This window comes from Octopus bimaculoides, chromosome 1 (genome assembly GCF_046866305.1).
Source record: "Octopus bimaculoides isolate indiv1 chromosome 1, ASM4686630v1, whole genome shotgun sequence".
Taxonomy (NCBI): Eukaryota; Metazoa; Mollusca; class Cephalopoda; order Octopoda; family Octopodidae; genus Octopus; species Octopus bimaculoides.
Window position 1 is genome coordinate 127,374,318 of NC_142928.1, and position 19,141 is coordinate 127,393,458.

The 19,141-nt window shown below is 31.7% G+C and overlaps 1 protein-coding gene across 27 annotated transcripts in view; it reads left to right on the forward strand.

Annotated features, from left to right (window-relative positions):
- LOC106878725 (potassium channel subfamily T member 2) overlaps positions 1-19,141 on the forward strand; it is a 668,752-nt gene that overhangs the window by 550,211 nt on the left and 99,400 nt on the right. For all 27 annotated transcript variants that reach the window (XM_089357587.1, XM_089357572.1, XM_089357576.1 and 24 more), the window contains 4 exons: positions 3,173-3,220; positions 7,734-7,842; positions 8,149-8,223; positions 15,181-15,264. In XM_089357587.1, the coding sequence (XP_089213713.1) occupies positions 3,173-3,220; positions 7,734-7,842; positions 8,149-8,223; positions 15,181-15,264 (316 nt within the window). The remainder of the gene's footprint in view (positions 1-3,172; positions 3,221-7,733; positions 7,843-8,148; positions 8,224-15,180; positions 15,265-19,141) is intronic.

Here is a 19,141-nt window from a genome sequence, read left to right on the forward strand (position 1 = left end):
TATATATATATATGTACTACCTGGGAAAATACTTTGGAAGTGGAGAATGACTTTGACTGTCCACACAACACTTTTCATACGCCTTCATTCCCTCAACTTCAATACACTTTACAGTTCCCACTCTTATTTACATACACATGTTCAAACATCAATTACATCAATCTCACAATTATGAGAAGACCAAAGAAGATAATGGACACTGCTCTTCCTCTTTCTATAAACACATAAAATGTTTTTAAATGATGGATGTTATTTATTGAAACATAAGTCCTTGATACTGTCAGTTTTTGAAATAGAGGTTTCACTTATTACATGGACGAATGATGTAACTTCTCTTTGACAGTAAAGGAAAAGGCAACAGTTTTAATTAGATAAACAAAAGCTGTATGTTTTACATAATTCTCTCCAAGAAAATGCTAACAAACGTTAACCAATGCAGTTATTTACATGGACATTCACAAATTTACTATATTTTTACAATGTATTAAACAACAAATATAAATTCTTGAATGGTAGATGAGTCCACAACTTGGAAAAGTCATACTGGGTGGTAGCTATATAAGGTCATTTACATCACATTATTTTATCTCTCTTATCTATTAACTGCAAACTTATACCAAATGTAAGAAATCAATATTTCTAAGTTAAAATACGTGAATATATTTTGTTCACATCAATCAGGCTCAATTTGCATTGAAACCAAAATTTAATATAAAGCCAAGGTGAACATTCTTTATTTAGAATATTTAACAATTATTTTAATAATACTCAAGATTCTTTGCAACAAGTTTATACCATACTGTTTAAATTATTAAAACTCTTTTTTTTATATCTGTTACAAAATGAAAGTAATTAGAAGATACTTACATGTATCTTCTAATTATTTGAATCATCTATATTCTTTCATGAAAACATTTTTGTCAGCTATGTTAAAAGTTAAAGTTAAATGATACATATTGGCAAAGAAATTTCATCAAACTGTAAATGTTTATTATTTTAAATATTATTATTTCAAAGAATAATTAAGGATATACTACAGTTTACAAAACTAAAAATTTATGATTGCAATTTATTATTTTGTATTTATATGGTATCTAACATTTACTTCAAATATCTCTAGAATTTTTCATTCTACTGACTATTATTCTCAGATATTTTAACAAATTTTTCGTATATCATAAAAAAAGTTGGCAAACTTCTTTCTCTTTGTCATGATTGAGAATTGCTTCATTCCATTCTTTTGGTTATGTTGTTTATTTCTGAATTTGAAAGGTAATTAAACATTATCATAATTTAATAAACATCAAATATAATATATTTGTATAATACAAAAAGAAAACAAGCATACAATTTCTTTATAAAATTCTACAAAAAGAGCAGAATATTACTTATTGATACTATAAATACATTTGACTAAGTATGACAGTTTTTTATCCATTTTCTATATAATTAATTTCAAAACATTCCCAATGCTTTCCTTAAATAAAAACCAGCTGAATTATGTCTTTCTTAGTAGCAGTTTACATTCAATTATCTTTTTTGATTTACCTATGATCTCACAGTACAAATATTATTTTTGGTTCCAATAATGTTTTTAATTTTTGGCTTTACAAAAGGCTTCTATGACCGAGAACATACATATATTGGAAAGTAAAAACAATTTCTTGGTTTTCTACAAGTTTTAAATTAGAAGTAAACCCTGGTTAACTTTTGGTTCTATTGTGATAACAGGAATAAAATAAAATCTTGTTATTCTGTTTTATTTAGTGATATGAATAAGTTGTTTGAGGGAATTGAAGAGTAACAACCATGTTAATAACCATAGAATATGATGAATTAAGCAGGAATATTCTTATGAGAAAAAAGATAGTTGCTGAACTTATAAGTAAGATTAGAATCTCAGATTTGGTTTTCTTCCCTTTTCTCTATGCAGGCACTACTTCACTTGAATGGGCTGTGATTCAACCTGAGGCTTGTAGTAAAGATATTTATAATATATCGCTTTGCTTAAAAAATCTCTTTTGACAGCTATTAGTCTTATTTTGGAATGGTTTGCTGTAATTGAGATAGGTGATTGAAAGTTTAACTGTTACTATTTTCTGAAAACAGCATATATTTTTTAATGGGATAGAATTTACTATTCTAAGGTATACAATTCAAATTAATGACATATGGCTAGCTAATCTTTCATAGTATAAAGAAATATTAGATATTATAAGTGCTAATTCGAGATAGAAAAAAGAAACAGGCCCACTGAAAGGAATCTACCAATCCTTTTCTTACAAAACTTTTTTTTTTACTGCTATTTTATTTTAATTGTGTTATCTTTATCTCTTGAAGATATTTTTATCTTGACATTTTCATCTCCTGAAGATAATTACTTAGTATAACAGAACAGGTTAAACTCCATTTATAAATATTATATATTTTAATGGTTAACATAGCAAAATGCCTCACCTTGATTTACTGTTAACAATAAGGAACATCATGAAGTGTAATTGGTAATGTGGTTGTCCAGCAAGTGACAATGTGTGGTTTGAATACTGCAAGTGGTCTTGTTTCACTTTTTATACCAAACTGATGTTTATATTTAATATCACTTTATATTCTTCGTGATTAACTGACCATATGACATTAACTTGAATGTAAAAAAGGCATTGAGTGAATGAATGAAGCCATTTTTAGAATGCAGTAACTGCTATAACATCTGACAGGCTGCCAGTAGTACTATGAAAATATAATAGATATCAATAATACATATTTAATTCATTACTAATCAACATGAGACTCATATCCTTAAATATTATACAGGATAAAAATGTTTTGAATTATTTTTTTTTCCAAAGAAAAATATATTACAAATAATAATAAAATAATTCAGTTCCCTTTTATCATATTCAAAATTGCTATTGTAGATTAATAAATAATTTTAACAAAATTTTAAATATTTCTTGAAAAGGTTTGTTAATTTTAAAACAAATATAGACTATTATTTATTATATTAATATCAAATAAATAACAGCCATCAGGATATTTCGTTGTTTATATTTTAATTCTGCTCGTACTCTAAATTCTATTTGCAAGAGAATATTACATAAAAGAAATCACTTAAGGAAGGGTTTCCTATTGAAAAATAATCAATATATTTTCAATATATTTAATTTTTTTACAGTATTTGTCGAAAAGAAACTGACTCAAATGAATCTACAAGTATAAAATGGTAAGTTCAGTTTTTTTTCTTTGAATTCTCTGTAAAACTAGAATATTGATTGTATCAGAACTGTTTTGTTTTTATGCTCATAGATTTTTTCCAACAGCAAAGATTAGTTCACCCTTTCCTCTTTTAATTTTTTAATTTTTTTATTACTTTGTTTTGATAAATACTCACATGCATGAAGTTATCATCTTGCTAGAGTCAGTTTAACTGATTGAAACTGGCACTGTTAGGTATTTGCATCACATTCAAATCTACAAATATTTCTTCAATAATATTTTATGCCAATACTTTTTCAAAAATTATTTCTAAGTCATTTAATCATAATTCTAGTGTATAATAGATGTCCTCATTCTCAACATAGACATTTATATTTAATTTCTTTGAATCAGCTGACACCTCAATTCCAATGTTTTTAGAATACATTACTTTCTCTTGTATCACTCTCTTGTTCTAATTCTTTGTCCTTCTCTCTCTCTCTCTCATTCTTTTTCTCCCTCTCTCATGTTACTTCTGTCTAGTTCATTTATCTACAGCTGTTATGTAGTTATCTATCATTCCCTCACCCTCTCTTCTATCACCCTTCACTTTGGCTCTCTTTTGCCTTGTTGTGCTGCATGGGGGAACAAATGTATGAAAACAACACAAGAAAGAGGTGATTCTCTTTGGTTTTGCAAGGGATTAGAAAACCTTCTACTGCTGGGGAAACGATGAACAGAGATATGTTACAGAGAACTTTTTAGTCTTGCCAGGTTCCAAAATGATCATAGCACAATACAATGTCCCCATATGCTTTGTAAAGTAGTTGGTGAATTAACAAAAGCATTGAAGGACAGAGATGAATTTTTAGTCTCCTTGGGAACTTCTCTAGCACAACAAAATGCACACAATACACTTTGTAAAGTGGTAGGCAATAAGATGAGCATCCAGGTAAAGTGGTAGGCAATAGAAAAGACATCCAGTTGCAGAAACCATGCCTTAATGAAATGTACAAGTGAAAGTGGTCCCTAACCTGTTTAGGCTGTCAGTAACTATGAATAAGAATTAATTCAGACTGTCAGATATCCAACCCAGGCCAGCATGAAAAAGTTGCCATAAAATGATAATGATATTGTTCTGTTCTTAAAGATGAAAATGTAACAAAATTCTGTATCTTCCTTTTATTTAAATGGTTTTTATACCAACTTCACACGTATTGTGGTTTAGATATCTGGTATTATCATGAAATGCATAAACCATTATTTTATTACATCATCTTTATATCTTGTAAAATTTAATTCGATTTAATTGTTTGTATTATGCCAGGTAAAATTTAATTTCACAGATACAGAGAAGATATATCTGATATCTAAAACAGAACAAAAATATATATATATAGTTTTAAAATTTTGTTTGGCAGAATAAAAACCTATATTCATATGTATATTAACACTTTCATGATAATAAGAAATAGAATTATACATATTTAACTGGATGGTAATTATCTCTAAATTAAATCTGAAAGAAATAACTGCATATATTAGAAGAACAAACCTTTTTACAAATTGTCAAATCAGTATAAGAAATTTAATTTAATTCAATATTTAAAAAAATTCAATAAGTATTATTGCACTTCTCTCTCACTCTCTTTCTCTCTCTCTCTCTCTCACTCTCTCTCTCTCACTCTCTCTCTCTCTCTCTCTCTCTCTCCCTCTCTCTCTCTTGTGATATGTGCATGTTCATATAATACCTTATGAATTCAACGAGATGGCAATTCTGTTTGAGTTACATGTAGAAAAACCCATATATTTAGTCAACAAACCCTTTTTTACAAATTATTGAAACAAGCTCAGAAATTTTAATTAAATATTTCTATTTTAAGATTTTTCTCAGTATTGTAATACTAGCTCTCAACCATCCTCCTCTACTCTTTCCTCCTTAACTTCCCTCTCATAGCAATATGTGCATGTTCTGAATACACCATATTAGTATGTGGGGGGGGGGGCACAAACACTTTCACATGAGGGGAATTTCTGCCTACCAAACTCAATCACAAGGCTTTGATATTTTTATATATACATACACACACACACACACACACACATGTATATATATATATATATATATAGTTATATATACATACATATATATGTATAAAGCCCTGATGAGATTCTGCCTCATATGCTTAGAATTATGAATCACCTAGGGGCATGATTCGAAACATATGTAAGTTTTTGGTGTCTACCATTTCTTTTAGAGCTTTGTAATTTATAATTTATTTGTATTGTTTTTATAACAACTTTCAACCTCATAAAATCATACAAATTAATTATTTATACATCCATAATTCTCCATTTTCATTCTTTCATTATATATATATATATATATATATATATATATATGGACTTGGGGCCAAATCATGTCCAAAACTTACAGGCAGAAAAATGTCACACTGAAAAATTTATAGCATGCGTGCATACACACGCACACATAGTAGTGCATGCACACACACATGCCCTGAACCCAAACCCTGACCCTAAATACTAACTAACTATTGAACAAATTTTTCCCACCCAACACTTAATTTTTGCATGACTTTTTCTACCAGTAACTTTATTTCTATTCATTAAAAGTCACTTGAAAAAATACATGCACACACACACACACTATCTCTCTCTCTCTCTCTCTCTCTCTCTCTCTTTCCATCATTCTCCATCTCTCTCTCAATCTCTCTCTTTCTCTCTCTCTCTTCATCTCTCTCCCTTATCCCTAAGTCTTAATTTATTTATGTATGATGTTTAATAAATGTGACATTTTTCTTAGCCTAAATTGTGATGTATTCCCGTAGCTATTTCCACTCATAAAAAACAATCACTGGAAAAATAATATAACACACGCACACATTCCATACACTGATCATCATCAACCCTACTTTAAATTTAAATATTATTTATTGTGCTGAAACATAGTATGACATTTTCCTTTGATGTTTTCCCTGACCAAAATTGGTCAGTGTGACTTTATTTTCATTCAGCGAATGGCAAACCTCTGAGTTAAATTTCTATTTTAATTTTCTATTGATACTATTATACTATTTCTCTCTTCCTGAATGACTGTATATGTTGCCAGCTGTGCTATGCAGGTACAACTGCAGATATTCTTTTAACCCTACTTAAGTCCAGCCAACATCATGATAAATCTCTTCTTCATAGTCTCAAATGTCCTCACCATCTCTATTAAATGTTGTGCTGGCAACCTGATACCACCATTAACTAAACACAGCTCTCATAGGGTCATAGTGAAAATCCAAGACTGTAGCTGTAAAACTTTGCTATTCCCACAAGAAAGGCAATTCTATGCCCACTTTTCTCCATGAAAAATTATCAATAAAACTCTTAGCATAATATTGACAAACATGCTTATTTTAGAGGACTGTAACTCCAAATATTAACTGATACAGAATAGTAGAGACTCTTCAATCCTCCTGTTGCAAGCAAACCAGTAGCACAATAAAATGCAACCTGATATTTATTACTCAGCAGTTAATATTGACTAGAATCTTCAACCATGAAAACCATGCCAAAAATGGAACATGCAAATAGGATATGGACTCTGCAAGCCACATCATAGGCTAACATCTAAGAGGTTAGGAGCTCTGAATGAAACTACTATAGGCTAGTGGGGACTCTTTAGTTCTTCCACATGGGCTAATCCTCCAAAATGTACCCAGTCTATACTGTAAGACTCAACACCAGAGTTGGCTGATTTTCTCTGTTGCTATATATACAAAATAACACAAATCATGATGACCTGTCCACTAAATGCCAGCTTGGAAAAAAAAAAACATATATAAATGTGAAAATGCTGAATTCTATCTCCCTGTGATAAAATAGCATTGAACTATATCATTATCCATCATTGTGAGCTTAACATAGATATTGATTTTCAATTGCTTAATGTGCAACATTTGCTTTTGTTGGAGTCAAGAAGTGGAGTGGTTCTAGATATATTTTCAAATCAACTTTATAGATAATACTAGGGCTTCAACTTTATTTTTCAAAAAAATGGTTTACTGTAATATTCTTAGGAGATACAGTTCATTAGAAATGCAATTCATTAAAATTCTTTTATCTTTATCATGTCTTATTTTGTTGAAGGAATTTAGTTAACAATAAGAAGGTTTGGAATAGTTAAGAACCAAAATTGAAATGTAAAGAAGCATATTAATATTAATGATGATGATGACAACAATTATAAGAAGGTGGCATATAAAAGCACCCACTACACTCTCGGAGTGGTTGGCGTTAGGAAGGGCATCCAGCTGTAGAAACTGCCAGATCAGATTGGAGCCTGCTGCAGCCATCTGGTTCGCCAGTCCTCAGTCAAATCATCCAGCCCATGCTAGCATGGAAAGCAGACGTTAAATGATGATGATGATATTTAATAGTAGTGTATATTATATTGAATTTGGGTACTTCTTATATTTTAAATATATTTATATATAACAGAAAATATTTGTTTTCTATTTCCATAATTTAAGGGAAGACATATTCTGGGTAAATCGCTCACAAGGGTTATGGATTTGTCAGTTAACAGTTGCAACAATTAGTCTCACAGAAACAGTCCTAGTTCAGTATTTAAGTTATAAGGTAAGTGGCATCTTTTCTTTATCTTTGATATAAACTGCTTACTAAATAATTCAAACTTCAATTTTGTGTTTTGTTTAATATTTTCCACTTATGATGTTGATATCGATATTTTTGTTATTTAACTAGAATTAAAACTATTATTAATAATTATAATATGTATTATTTTGAAATAATTAAAGCTTGAAAGATATACAAAATTAAAAATATAATTTCTTAAAGTAATATAATGAATGTTAACATATATTTAATTACTAATATTTGTATTATGAACATGATTAATTGTTTTGTTTTCATTATACTTTTAAGGGTAATATCTTACAACAAATTCTGTCAGTGGAATTCATCTTAGAATTAATAAATACAGTGCCCTTTCTCATCACAGTAAGTTTTGTCTTAAGTTTCTATTGAAAATATAATGACTAATTTTCCTTTATATTGTATGTACTAAGGCAAATATTTCTTTTCCATTTCTAAATTTAAATTGTGCAGTTAATTATATATATTTTTTATTTTTCTACCAACATATCACTATATTTTTATTTAGGTGATAACTACTTAGTTATTTCATTGCATAAAAGGTACAGTGCTAGTTTTTAAAATCATAAGCTTTTCAATGAGCCAACTGACATTGAATTAAATATAGAAAATAAAATGGTTGAGGAATGTAATTGACAAATTAGATTGATTGGGAGAGAAATGTCACATATGGTTGAAAGAGCTTTTATTTGAATTTGTCAGATTATATTCAGACTAGTTGAACTGATATATATATAATCGTTAATTCGGAGATGAAGTAGTATTAACAGTAGAAACTTCATTTTGTTTTTCAATGATGAATTGAGAATAATACCCCTCAGTAAATTGGATGGGTCAGAATAAGTTTTGTTAAAGAAAACTGGTCTAATAATGAGCTGTGCATTAAAACGTATTTTTATTATTTTTATTTGAAAATATATTTGCGAAATCTTATTTGGTTTAAATGAAGAGTGTATTTCAGAATCCAAAGTAAGTGTAATTATGTTAAATACAAATATTTCCTAAAATAAAGAGAAGGAATAAATTTATAACATAGTGATTTTTAAATTCTTATATAAAAAGATACTTTAAATTATGGGAGGATAAATTCTGAGAGTGAAACTTTAGAATGCTAAATGCATTTACTTTTCATCAAAGGTGAAAGTGTCATTAATATACTCTCCTAATTTGCTTATATGATATAAAGCTGTTGTCATGGAACATAATTAATCCTGAAGGTATTTAGTTTATCTATTAGCTTAAAGTCTTTATTGATTTTAGTTGCAATCATAGCCAAAATTATGCCCAATATTTGCAATTTATAGTTGGTTATTGCAAATATCTATAATTTAATAACTGTATGTATGGCAAGCTCATAAAACGCATATATTTAGCCAATAAGGTACTTTATTTTATGATGTGTGATAATGATACTTAGTCTTGATATGAAAGTTTGGGGTTTAAAGCTACTAAAGTTAATAAGACTATCTCTTTAGACAAATATTAGAAGTCTTTTAAGTACTGATTGCTGAATAGAATGCTTCCCTGAAATTTAGAGACATTACAAGGCTATCAGTACTCAGAGAAATATAGAGAGGAGTAAGGAACTGTATGCTTCATTTGCATATCCAAGAAGCATTTGACAATGCACGTAGAACTTAATCTTCCCATCCAACCTCTTAATTATTTGCTGCTGCTGCCATTTTCACATTTATGAAATCATTGATGCAGCAAATATATTTCACATCAGTAGACATCAACACTGGAAGCAATTTAAAAAAGCAAGCAACTACAAACATATTCCCTTCAGACAGAGTACTTATTGAAAATATTTGTCACCTGAGATGCATCAGTTCATTTCATATCAAAATCAATGTTTATTTTTGCCACTTTGATATAAAAATGGCTGGAACAAGCCGTTACTTTAGCAACTGTACAAACAAAACCATTCTATGCTGATAAAACAAGTATATAAAAATTTGTTGACTTGACAATGCAGTTCATGATACTGAATCATGCGGCATTTACTGATACTACATATGCTACTTTGAATATTTCTATAAGCACAAACTTCAAGATTCTTTAGTAAGATTTTTATCATCAATATTAAATTTTAAGCATGGACACACAAGCACTGGAATGATTTTCCTCAAGATATGGAGCAAGTCACACACTCTCTCTCTCACACACACACACACACAGCTGCATGATTAAAAAGTTTGCTTCACAAACATGTGGTTTTAAGTTCAGTCCCACTTCACAGCATCTTGAAAAAATGTCTTTTATCATAGCCCCAGGTCAACTAAAGCCTTGTAAATGAATTTGGGAGACAAACTGAAAGAAACCAATCGTGTGTGTGTGTGTATGCACATGTGTGTGTATGCACATGTGTGTGTATGCACATGTGTGTGTGTTCTTTTTACATTTGTGTTCCAGGAAATTCACAAGACACAAGCAGATTTGTTGTTGCCATGTCATCTGCTACTTCTGTGCCCTCTAAGGCATGTGATATAAAAGATCCCTAACTTAAAAACAAGTAAGCAGTAAAACAATTCCTTGATAATGTATTCATCTAACCCATGCTAGCACAGAAAAAAAACATAAAATGAATGAATGAGTATGAAGTGTATGGTTTCTGTGTGTACTCATGCCAAAATACAGTGTAAAATTATAATGAGCACAGGCATGGCCATGTGGTTAAGATGTTCACTTCTCAACCACATGGTTTTGAGTTCAATCTCACTGCATGATACTTTGGGCAAGTGTTTTCTGTTATAGCCCTAGGTCAATCAATACCTTGCGTGCAAATATGGTGGGAAGAAACTGTATAGGAGCCCATGGTGTATGCATGTATGTGTGTGTGTGTGTGTGCAGGTTTGCATGCATACATGCATCTATGTGTCTGTGTGAATATTTACTTCTTACACATTACATAAAAAAAATGTAGAGATATAGTATTGCTTACTGACAATTCTCAGTCAGTAAGTCATCCACTAGCTCTGTGCTACTGAAGAATAGTGGAATGAAAAATCCCTTACATAAAAAAAAAGCAGGTAAGAGTTTGTAACAGAAAGGCATCCAACTGTGAAACAATCCCTCAATAGTGTGTATTCCTCCAACCCCTACTAGCATGGTAAAACAGATGTAAAATGAATGAAGGAATGATTTGTTTTACTTAGCAGGAGTCTAGGAGGAGTACAGTGGGATTTGATCTTCATAAACTTCTTCCACTTTGAAAGAAAACATTATACTAGTAGTTCAGTATATAATACATCACTTCAAATATCTCAGGAAGAACTACAATAATTTGTGTCACCACATCCATGAAGCACACTGTTTACATATGTAACCTAAAAAATTATTCTGAAGTCTTGTTTGATTTTTTATACCACAAGTACCCCCCACCATCAACTTATGGCTTTCTTCTAGCTTTTGATATCAAACTTTCTTTTTGATTCACTTTCATTCATCTGCCAAATAGAAAGTACTACATTCAAATTTCCATTTGTCACTCCTCAACTAAAATTATAATAGTTAAGTAAGCTTAGTATAGTAAATGCCTAGTTTCATGGTAAATTCTTAGCAAGAAGACATGTTTATTACTGAATGCAATTCTATAATAAATAAAATAGAGCTAAGTATTTCAACCTGTCAGTTGTATAATCATATATATAAAGAACAACGTGATGTGTATTGTTAAAAGAGAAAACAATTATAGTGTTTAAATTGTTCGCCTATAATAAACTACACTATACAATTTAATGGTTCTTGAAAACCTTCCTGAAAGATATTGCTGTCTTTCAAATGCAGCATAGCTTTTGCTTTCAATGTTTTGTTTTCTGTCGGTTTTTTTTTTTTCTCATAGAATATGAAATACAAATAACTGCTGAGTATTTCTCTCTCTCTTGCTTTCCTTTATTTGCTATTCTCCAAGTGACTGTGGCTTCTCTGTTGTCAATAACTTACAGCCACCACTTGAGGAAGAAATCATTTCAAAAAATTAATGAGTGCTATGAAGTATTGAAAGTACAAGTTGTTTCACAGATATTTTAAATCCAAAACCTAAGCATATTTTTCAAACCAATTTGTTTTAGTTCAGTTCAAAATTATCAGATTATGTGCTAAATATATCTTTTGCTTGTTTCAGTTATTGGACTGCAGTCATGCAGAGCCACTGCTTTGAAGGCTTTTTTTATCAATCAAATTGATCCTGTATTTATTCTTTTAAGCTTAGTGCTTATTCTATTGCTAAGTTATGGGGATGTAAACAAACCAACACCAATTGTCAAGCAGCTGTGGGTCACAAACACACGCATACATATATACAGTGGGCTTCTTTGAGCTTCCATCTACCAAATCTACTTACAAGGCTTTGGTTGGTCTGAAGCTACAGTAGAAAACACTTAGCCAAGGTACCATGCTGTAGGACTGAAATCAGAAACAAACTTCTTACACACAGCCACACATACCTGATTATTATAACAAGCATTTTGAACCACAATAGAACATATTTCAGTTATAAAATAAAATTCTAGTTTGTGAGACAGTGATTATAGAAGAGAAATTGTTATAGCATAGGTAATTCTTGATAGAACTGAAATGGACAGGTGTAGTTTTGATTATTATCAGTGTTGACTCCATTCTTATTGAAACAGCTGCAAACATATTTATCAAATATTTTGCCTTCGCTAAACAATATTGCTGTCAGCATACCAGAAAGTGTCATATGATCAACAACCAGGAAATTTATCATAAATGAGGGGCTTATGATTAATGTCAAATTCATATGAAATAGAAATTTAGTTAATAATTGCTTTGCAAAAGACCAGAGTGTCCTCAGATGCTGTTCATCAAAAATCTTGAGTGCTAATAATGGAAACTAGATAGTCTTTGACAGTAAAGCAAAGAAGATACAAACACCTTATAATTTATTCAGAAGTGAACTAAGCATTATATCTCAATAATATATTCATGTAATAATTTATTAAACATTACAAAATAGTGTGCCAGAGATGTTTCTTATAATGAAAACTAATATTAGATTTCAAAGTAAAATTTAATGTTGTTGTTTTCTGTTACAACTTCCATATAAATAACTATAAAAGAATTAGTATAAAAATTTGTTAAAAAAAATAATATATTAAAACACAAACTTAAATATATTTCTGTTGATATTATGAGAGTAGGAAACAATTATTTAGTATTTACTAATTTAGAAGGGAAGGATAATGCTTTATAACTATTAGTAGAGACCTTCTTGAAAAAGACTTGATTTAAAAGTGCAATAGTGGGAATGTATGTATATGTGTGGGAATGGAATTTCAACCATGTTTCGTGGTCTGCTACCACAACAGCTCCTTTATAGGATCCAGTTAGCTCAAGACATTATCAGCAGGAACCACGTCCGGTTTCAGCCCCTACTCCTCTACCGTTTTGACTTGGTGGGGCTCCCTCCTTTCAGAGGTGTCTTCAGCTCTGGTGTTGAGTACATGTCTTCTTCTATTCCCTGGCCTCTTCGATGCAGCATCAACGAGTGTCAGCGTTCGACTGACTGTCTTGTCAAATTCCCCTTTTTATACCTGCTGCTAGGCTCCAGCAGGCTGCCCCAGCAAGTTGTCACATGACACTGTCTAAATTTCCTGCTGCTAGGCTCCAGCAAGCAGCCCCAGCAAGTTGTCACGTGACACTGTCTAAACTTTAATTGATAATGGAGGGCGCGTAATCTTAGCCCGCGCATGCTCTAACCGAGACCGTCACCTGTCAATCAGCGAAGCCACTTCAGTGTCCACCTGTCTCACCTAATGATGTTATTTTCCTGCCGGCATGTTATGACTTTCAAGCCATATTTGGTCTCCCCGCTTCAGCCATATATAGAAGCTGGCTTTTTCGACTGCCTCCTGTATCCTCCTTATCAGTTTTCTCAGTTCTGAGCTTGAAAACGCAAATCTTCTTTTGAATAGCGTTGTCATTTTTCTTTCAATGAAGCCTCTAGCCCCCACTGCCAGATGGTAATACTCGACAGTCCATCCCTGTTCTCTGCACTCTTCGATTAGTTTTTCGTATCTCTTCTCCTTTCGTTTCTCTGCATTGTCGATGTTCTCTTCCCATGGTACTGTCAGTTCTAGTAAAATTCCTATTCTCCGTTCTGTGTCCCATATGACTAAGTCTGGTCTTTTTGTCGTTTTTATAAGTGGAAAAATTACTAGACTTCCCAAATCCGTGGCCAGCTCCCAGTATCCCTTCCATCTTTCGTCTATCTCGTATATTTTATTTGGAGGCCTGATCTTATGTCCTTTTCCCTCCTTCTGGAAGTATATTTTCCTGCGTTTCTTCACTTTGGGGTACTCTCCCCTATTGTATCCCTCGATCTTCTCCTTGAGTGCTGCACTTATGATGCCGAGTATATGTATAAGTTTTTATATAAATGTGTGTATAAGTAAAGTCTCTACCAGCTAGTTTATACTGGTATCAAGTTGTATAACTTGTAATAATGCAGTCAAACCAAATAGTAATATTTTTAAATAGTTTAACATGTATGTTTCAGGTTTGCATAATATATAATAGGAAATACATCTGTTATGTGAACCTTTCTTCGGTTAAAACGGTTCAAAACATTATCTCAGTGAAATCAAATCTGGAATTGTTTGATTCCAAATTTCTTCACACAGATTTGTGATCTTGATTGAAATCATTAGTTCATAAATGAGTATTAAAATTGGTAATAATTATGAATTCTTTTTATATTACTGATTAACTTATACATCTTTTGGCCTATGTAGATACTGGTATCCTTATGTCCAAACGTTTCAACAGGGGAGTTATTGTATATTTTAGGGTTGAATACCCTTATGTAGTTCTAGATGATAAAATATTAAATGAATAAAAGTAAAACTGACCCATTAATTACAATTCACTATATTTTAGCTATTCTATTGTTAATTATCTCAATTATCTTTATGTTGAAAGCAAAATATCAAATTAGATAATATTTCATAAAAATTTACATGAAAAATTAAATTTCTTTTGGAAAATTTGGAAGTTGATTGAAAGTTTTTTTAATTAACATTTTATTGTTCAGTTTGCAATTAATTAATGATCAAGTTAGTATTCATCACATACCTTACTTGCATATCTTTTAAAGTCAATGTGGACACAAAGTTAAGATAATAGGAAAGCATGTGATAAAATTTCTAAATAATGGTATTGGAATATATTGATTTTGTTTTAATGAACCTTTTTATCATACCTATTAAAACTACACATCTTTGAATTTTTTGATAAAATATTTCTTATTGCCATTTATTTGTTTCTCTTATTTTACAGATATTTAGTGTTCAGTTACGGAACCTTTTTATCCCAGTATTTTTCAACTGCTGGCTTGCAAAATCTGCCTTGCAAAATATGTTTGTATGTTTCTTTAAAACATTATTTCCTATTCAAAAAAGATTAATTAAACGTTTTTTTTCTTTTTTTTTTTTTTTGGATGCAGTTGTGTTTCTAGCTAAATTATACTTTTCAATTTCTTTTTTCTACTGATTGTACAAATATTCTTTTTTAAAAAAGAAGTTTTGATGATGTTATAGGATATATTTATAGAACCTGAATTTTCTAAATATGTTTGACACATTCACTGCTAGGAAAGTTTGGGATAAAAACTGTATAAAACAATTGATAAAATATTACATCAGCATCATATCACAAAATAATTTTCTTTAATATATTTTGGAAAGGGAATACTAGGATAAAGTTTACTTCAGCCAGACATTGAATTCAATTTAAGATATCTTGCTAATATCCATGGGATTATATAGATAGGATTTATTTTCAAACTAAATTCAGTTGTGGATTAAAGGTTATTTTCCTTTCATTATAGCAGGCATAAGGTTAATTAAAAGACCAATAATCCAATTAAAAAAACATATTTGATGTTTATAATTAATAAATTCTATCACTACAGACTTAGAAAGGAAAGAGAAGTCATTAAGTACATTCCGGAATATTATAAATTCTTCAAAGCAACTGATAAAATGTATAGGAAATGGATAGTTTAAAGATTAGTAACCAAAGCAACAAGGCATCTGTTTTACTATTCAAACAGGTATTCATTGATCTAGCAAAACCAATAGTAACTACAAAACCAACTGCAAATTTCATTGTAGCCATTGTTGGCAGTTTTTCACAATTCATTTATTCATATTAACTAATTGCATGGTCCATATGTGATCATATCAATGTTTATTATCATTTTAAAATCACTATAAAATAGTATCTGGAATTAAACATGATATATATATATATATATATATATATATATATATATGTATGCATGTATGTATGTATGTAACATATGTATATATATATATATATATATATATATATATATATATGAAACAAGTGGTTCTCCATCATTCTGTTGGGTCATCCCATAAGTAATACAGTTTTTTTTATAATTCTTTTATTTTTCAAAATTAAGATAAACGAAGTTCTTTTTCAATCTAAAACACACTCTCCTTCATTTTCTACAATACTCTTCCATCTATCTGGTCCTGTCTTCCAAAATTCACTTGTCTGTGATGAAAAATACTCCTCCAGTATTGTTCTAACCTTGTCTACAGAATTCATATTTTTTCCATCCAAATGATTTTGAAGACTGGAATAAATGATAATCAGGTGGGCAATGTCTGATGAATATGGTGGGTGGGGCATCGTTTCCCATCCAAACAGCCCCAGTCTTTGGAATGTCATCCTCACTGTATGTGGATGAGCATTATCCTGATGGAAGAACACCTTTCATCTTGAAACCAAAAATGGTTGTTCTTCTAGTGCTGACTTAAGCTACTCAAGCTGCTCGCAGTAGATATTTGTTATCATTTGGTTTGGGTTTAAAAGTTCAAAGTGGACTAAACCTTTCATATCCCACTAAACAGATAACAAGACCTTACGTAGGTGACGACCGCCTTAAGCCTGGGGTGCTGGTGTTTCTACTTTCCCTACCTACTGTCTTCAGTGCAGACATTTTGATAGAGAACCCATTTCTCGTCACCAGTCACTAATTGGTCCAAAAGAGGTTCATTCATGAGACATGACAGCAAAGAAGAGCACACATTTACTCTCTGCATGCGATTAGACTCAGAAAGTTTGTGAGGAACACATTGACCCAATTTGCTAACTCTTCCAATGGCACGCAGGTGTCAATGAATGGTTGAATGACCAAATTCAAGCTTCTCTGCTAGTTTTTCAACAGTGACAATGGGATTTTGTTCCACCAGGTTTTGCAAGATATCCTCATTGAGCCCTACAGATCTTCCAGGACATGGCTCATCTTCTAGGCTGTAGTTTCCAATACTGAATTTCTAGAACTACTGCTGACACTGACTTACCCTTATTGTCTGATCCCCATATATTGCATTAATATTCTTTGCACTTTCCATCGCATTGTTGCCTTTTATGAACTTATAAGTAAAATATGCCAAATATGCTCCTTTGTCACTTCCATTATAGCTTTAAAATATAACTGTTAAAATCAGACTGCACTCTTCAAAACTTGCACTAAGAATGAGTTGATTTTTTATTTCCAACAAGGGTACAACATAGAAGGGGACAACACAATCTGATTTGGGGTCAGATGAAAGAATGGCTATAAACATAAATATGAGATTAAAAATTCACAAAATATGAAAATATAAGGAAATCGAATGATAGGACAGACCAGAGGACATTATGGATGGAGTAGGGGGGGATTTAATTCGGACCCCACGATCCCCACCTCGCCACTGATACCTGGGATACGTCCTGAGTCACATTCACAAGGTTACATTCACACGCAACATCTGTGCTACACTCTTCCATTGATTTTCGAACATTTTCACAGTCAGGCATTTTCACTCTAGATCTATTTTCCTTTTAAGGTGGAGGTGAAATAATTCACCAATTCAGGGCCAGAGATGAAGGTGCTTGACTTTTACCCTTTCAGCCTTGTCTTCCAACTTCTACTACAATAAGAAAACAATTCTTAACATTTTTCGATATGAAATCAGGCAGGTCCATTACTATAGACTTAGTCGATAGCTGGACTCTTCTTGCACTTGACAACAGTTGTTCAGCATAAACCCACATGCCTGACACTTCTGAACACTGAACAATAGCATGCAGGACGGTTTCCTTATCCCACTCACATCTTGGACAGGTCGAAGGGCCATGGCCACCATCCCTTGTGAGCTTGTCCCGAACAAGTAATGCTCCTCAGTAACATTGCTATGCCAGAGACTTCTGAAAGTTGTCCAGGGTCTTCGGCCTGAATGTACATTGGAACAGACTGGCCAGCTGGTTATCATCAAGACAGAGGGTTTCCCCTAAGGTATTGTCACATTCCACCTCTAGAAGCCCTCTGTAAAATAATGTGGTGGAAACTCCACCACAGGCATTGCCCAAGTGACAGAATAGCAGGAGAGCCTTGCGACACTCCACAAACCATGTACCTAACTTCAATCTTCGATAGAACCAGGTTTCCTTTCCACCGAAACTATTGAACTTGGGAAACATCTGTTTTGCCAATGGAGACCACACCTGTTCACCATCCAGGTAGAGCTACAGATGCTTCAACCTCAGCAATGTCTGCGCATCAACAGCCAAGGCATCCCTAGCCTACCCTTTAACGGTTGTTGGCAGCAAATAGAGCATCTCACAAGTAGTTTCAAGCCCTTCCACAAGAAGTGGAAGAGCTGTCTTTCCAGCTTGATCAACTATGTATCAGGGCAAGGAACGACAGTTAGGCTGTAGGTGATGACCGATGCGATGAACACATTGGCTACCTCCACCCTCCCTTTCAGGGATAGACACTGCCAAGACCAGGTCTTGACCATATATATATATATATATATAATTTGTTTATTCATAACCACACATGCAGGAGAGGTCTGTCTCTCTACATTTTCCACCAAGCAATAGTATGGATTAAAGCTTTTACAGAGTCAATTATTGTGTATAGAATAATATGAACAATGAAAAATCGCTATAATTTTTTCCTCGCACATTTTTCTTGACTGAAGTGTAATTATTCTACATCCATTTCATTAATGTATATCACTGACATTTCTTTTAGCTATGACAAAATGAAAGGATGAGTCAATTTTAATAACAGTTGTGAAATACCAAAGTAGATGCTTTAATGTATTCAGTCTGTTTTGAGCAAACTTGATTAATTCAAAATAATATTTTATAAAGAATATTTCTGTATTGTTATGGAACAAATACAAGACTAACAAACAGCTGTGAAGTGATATAT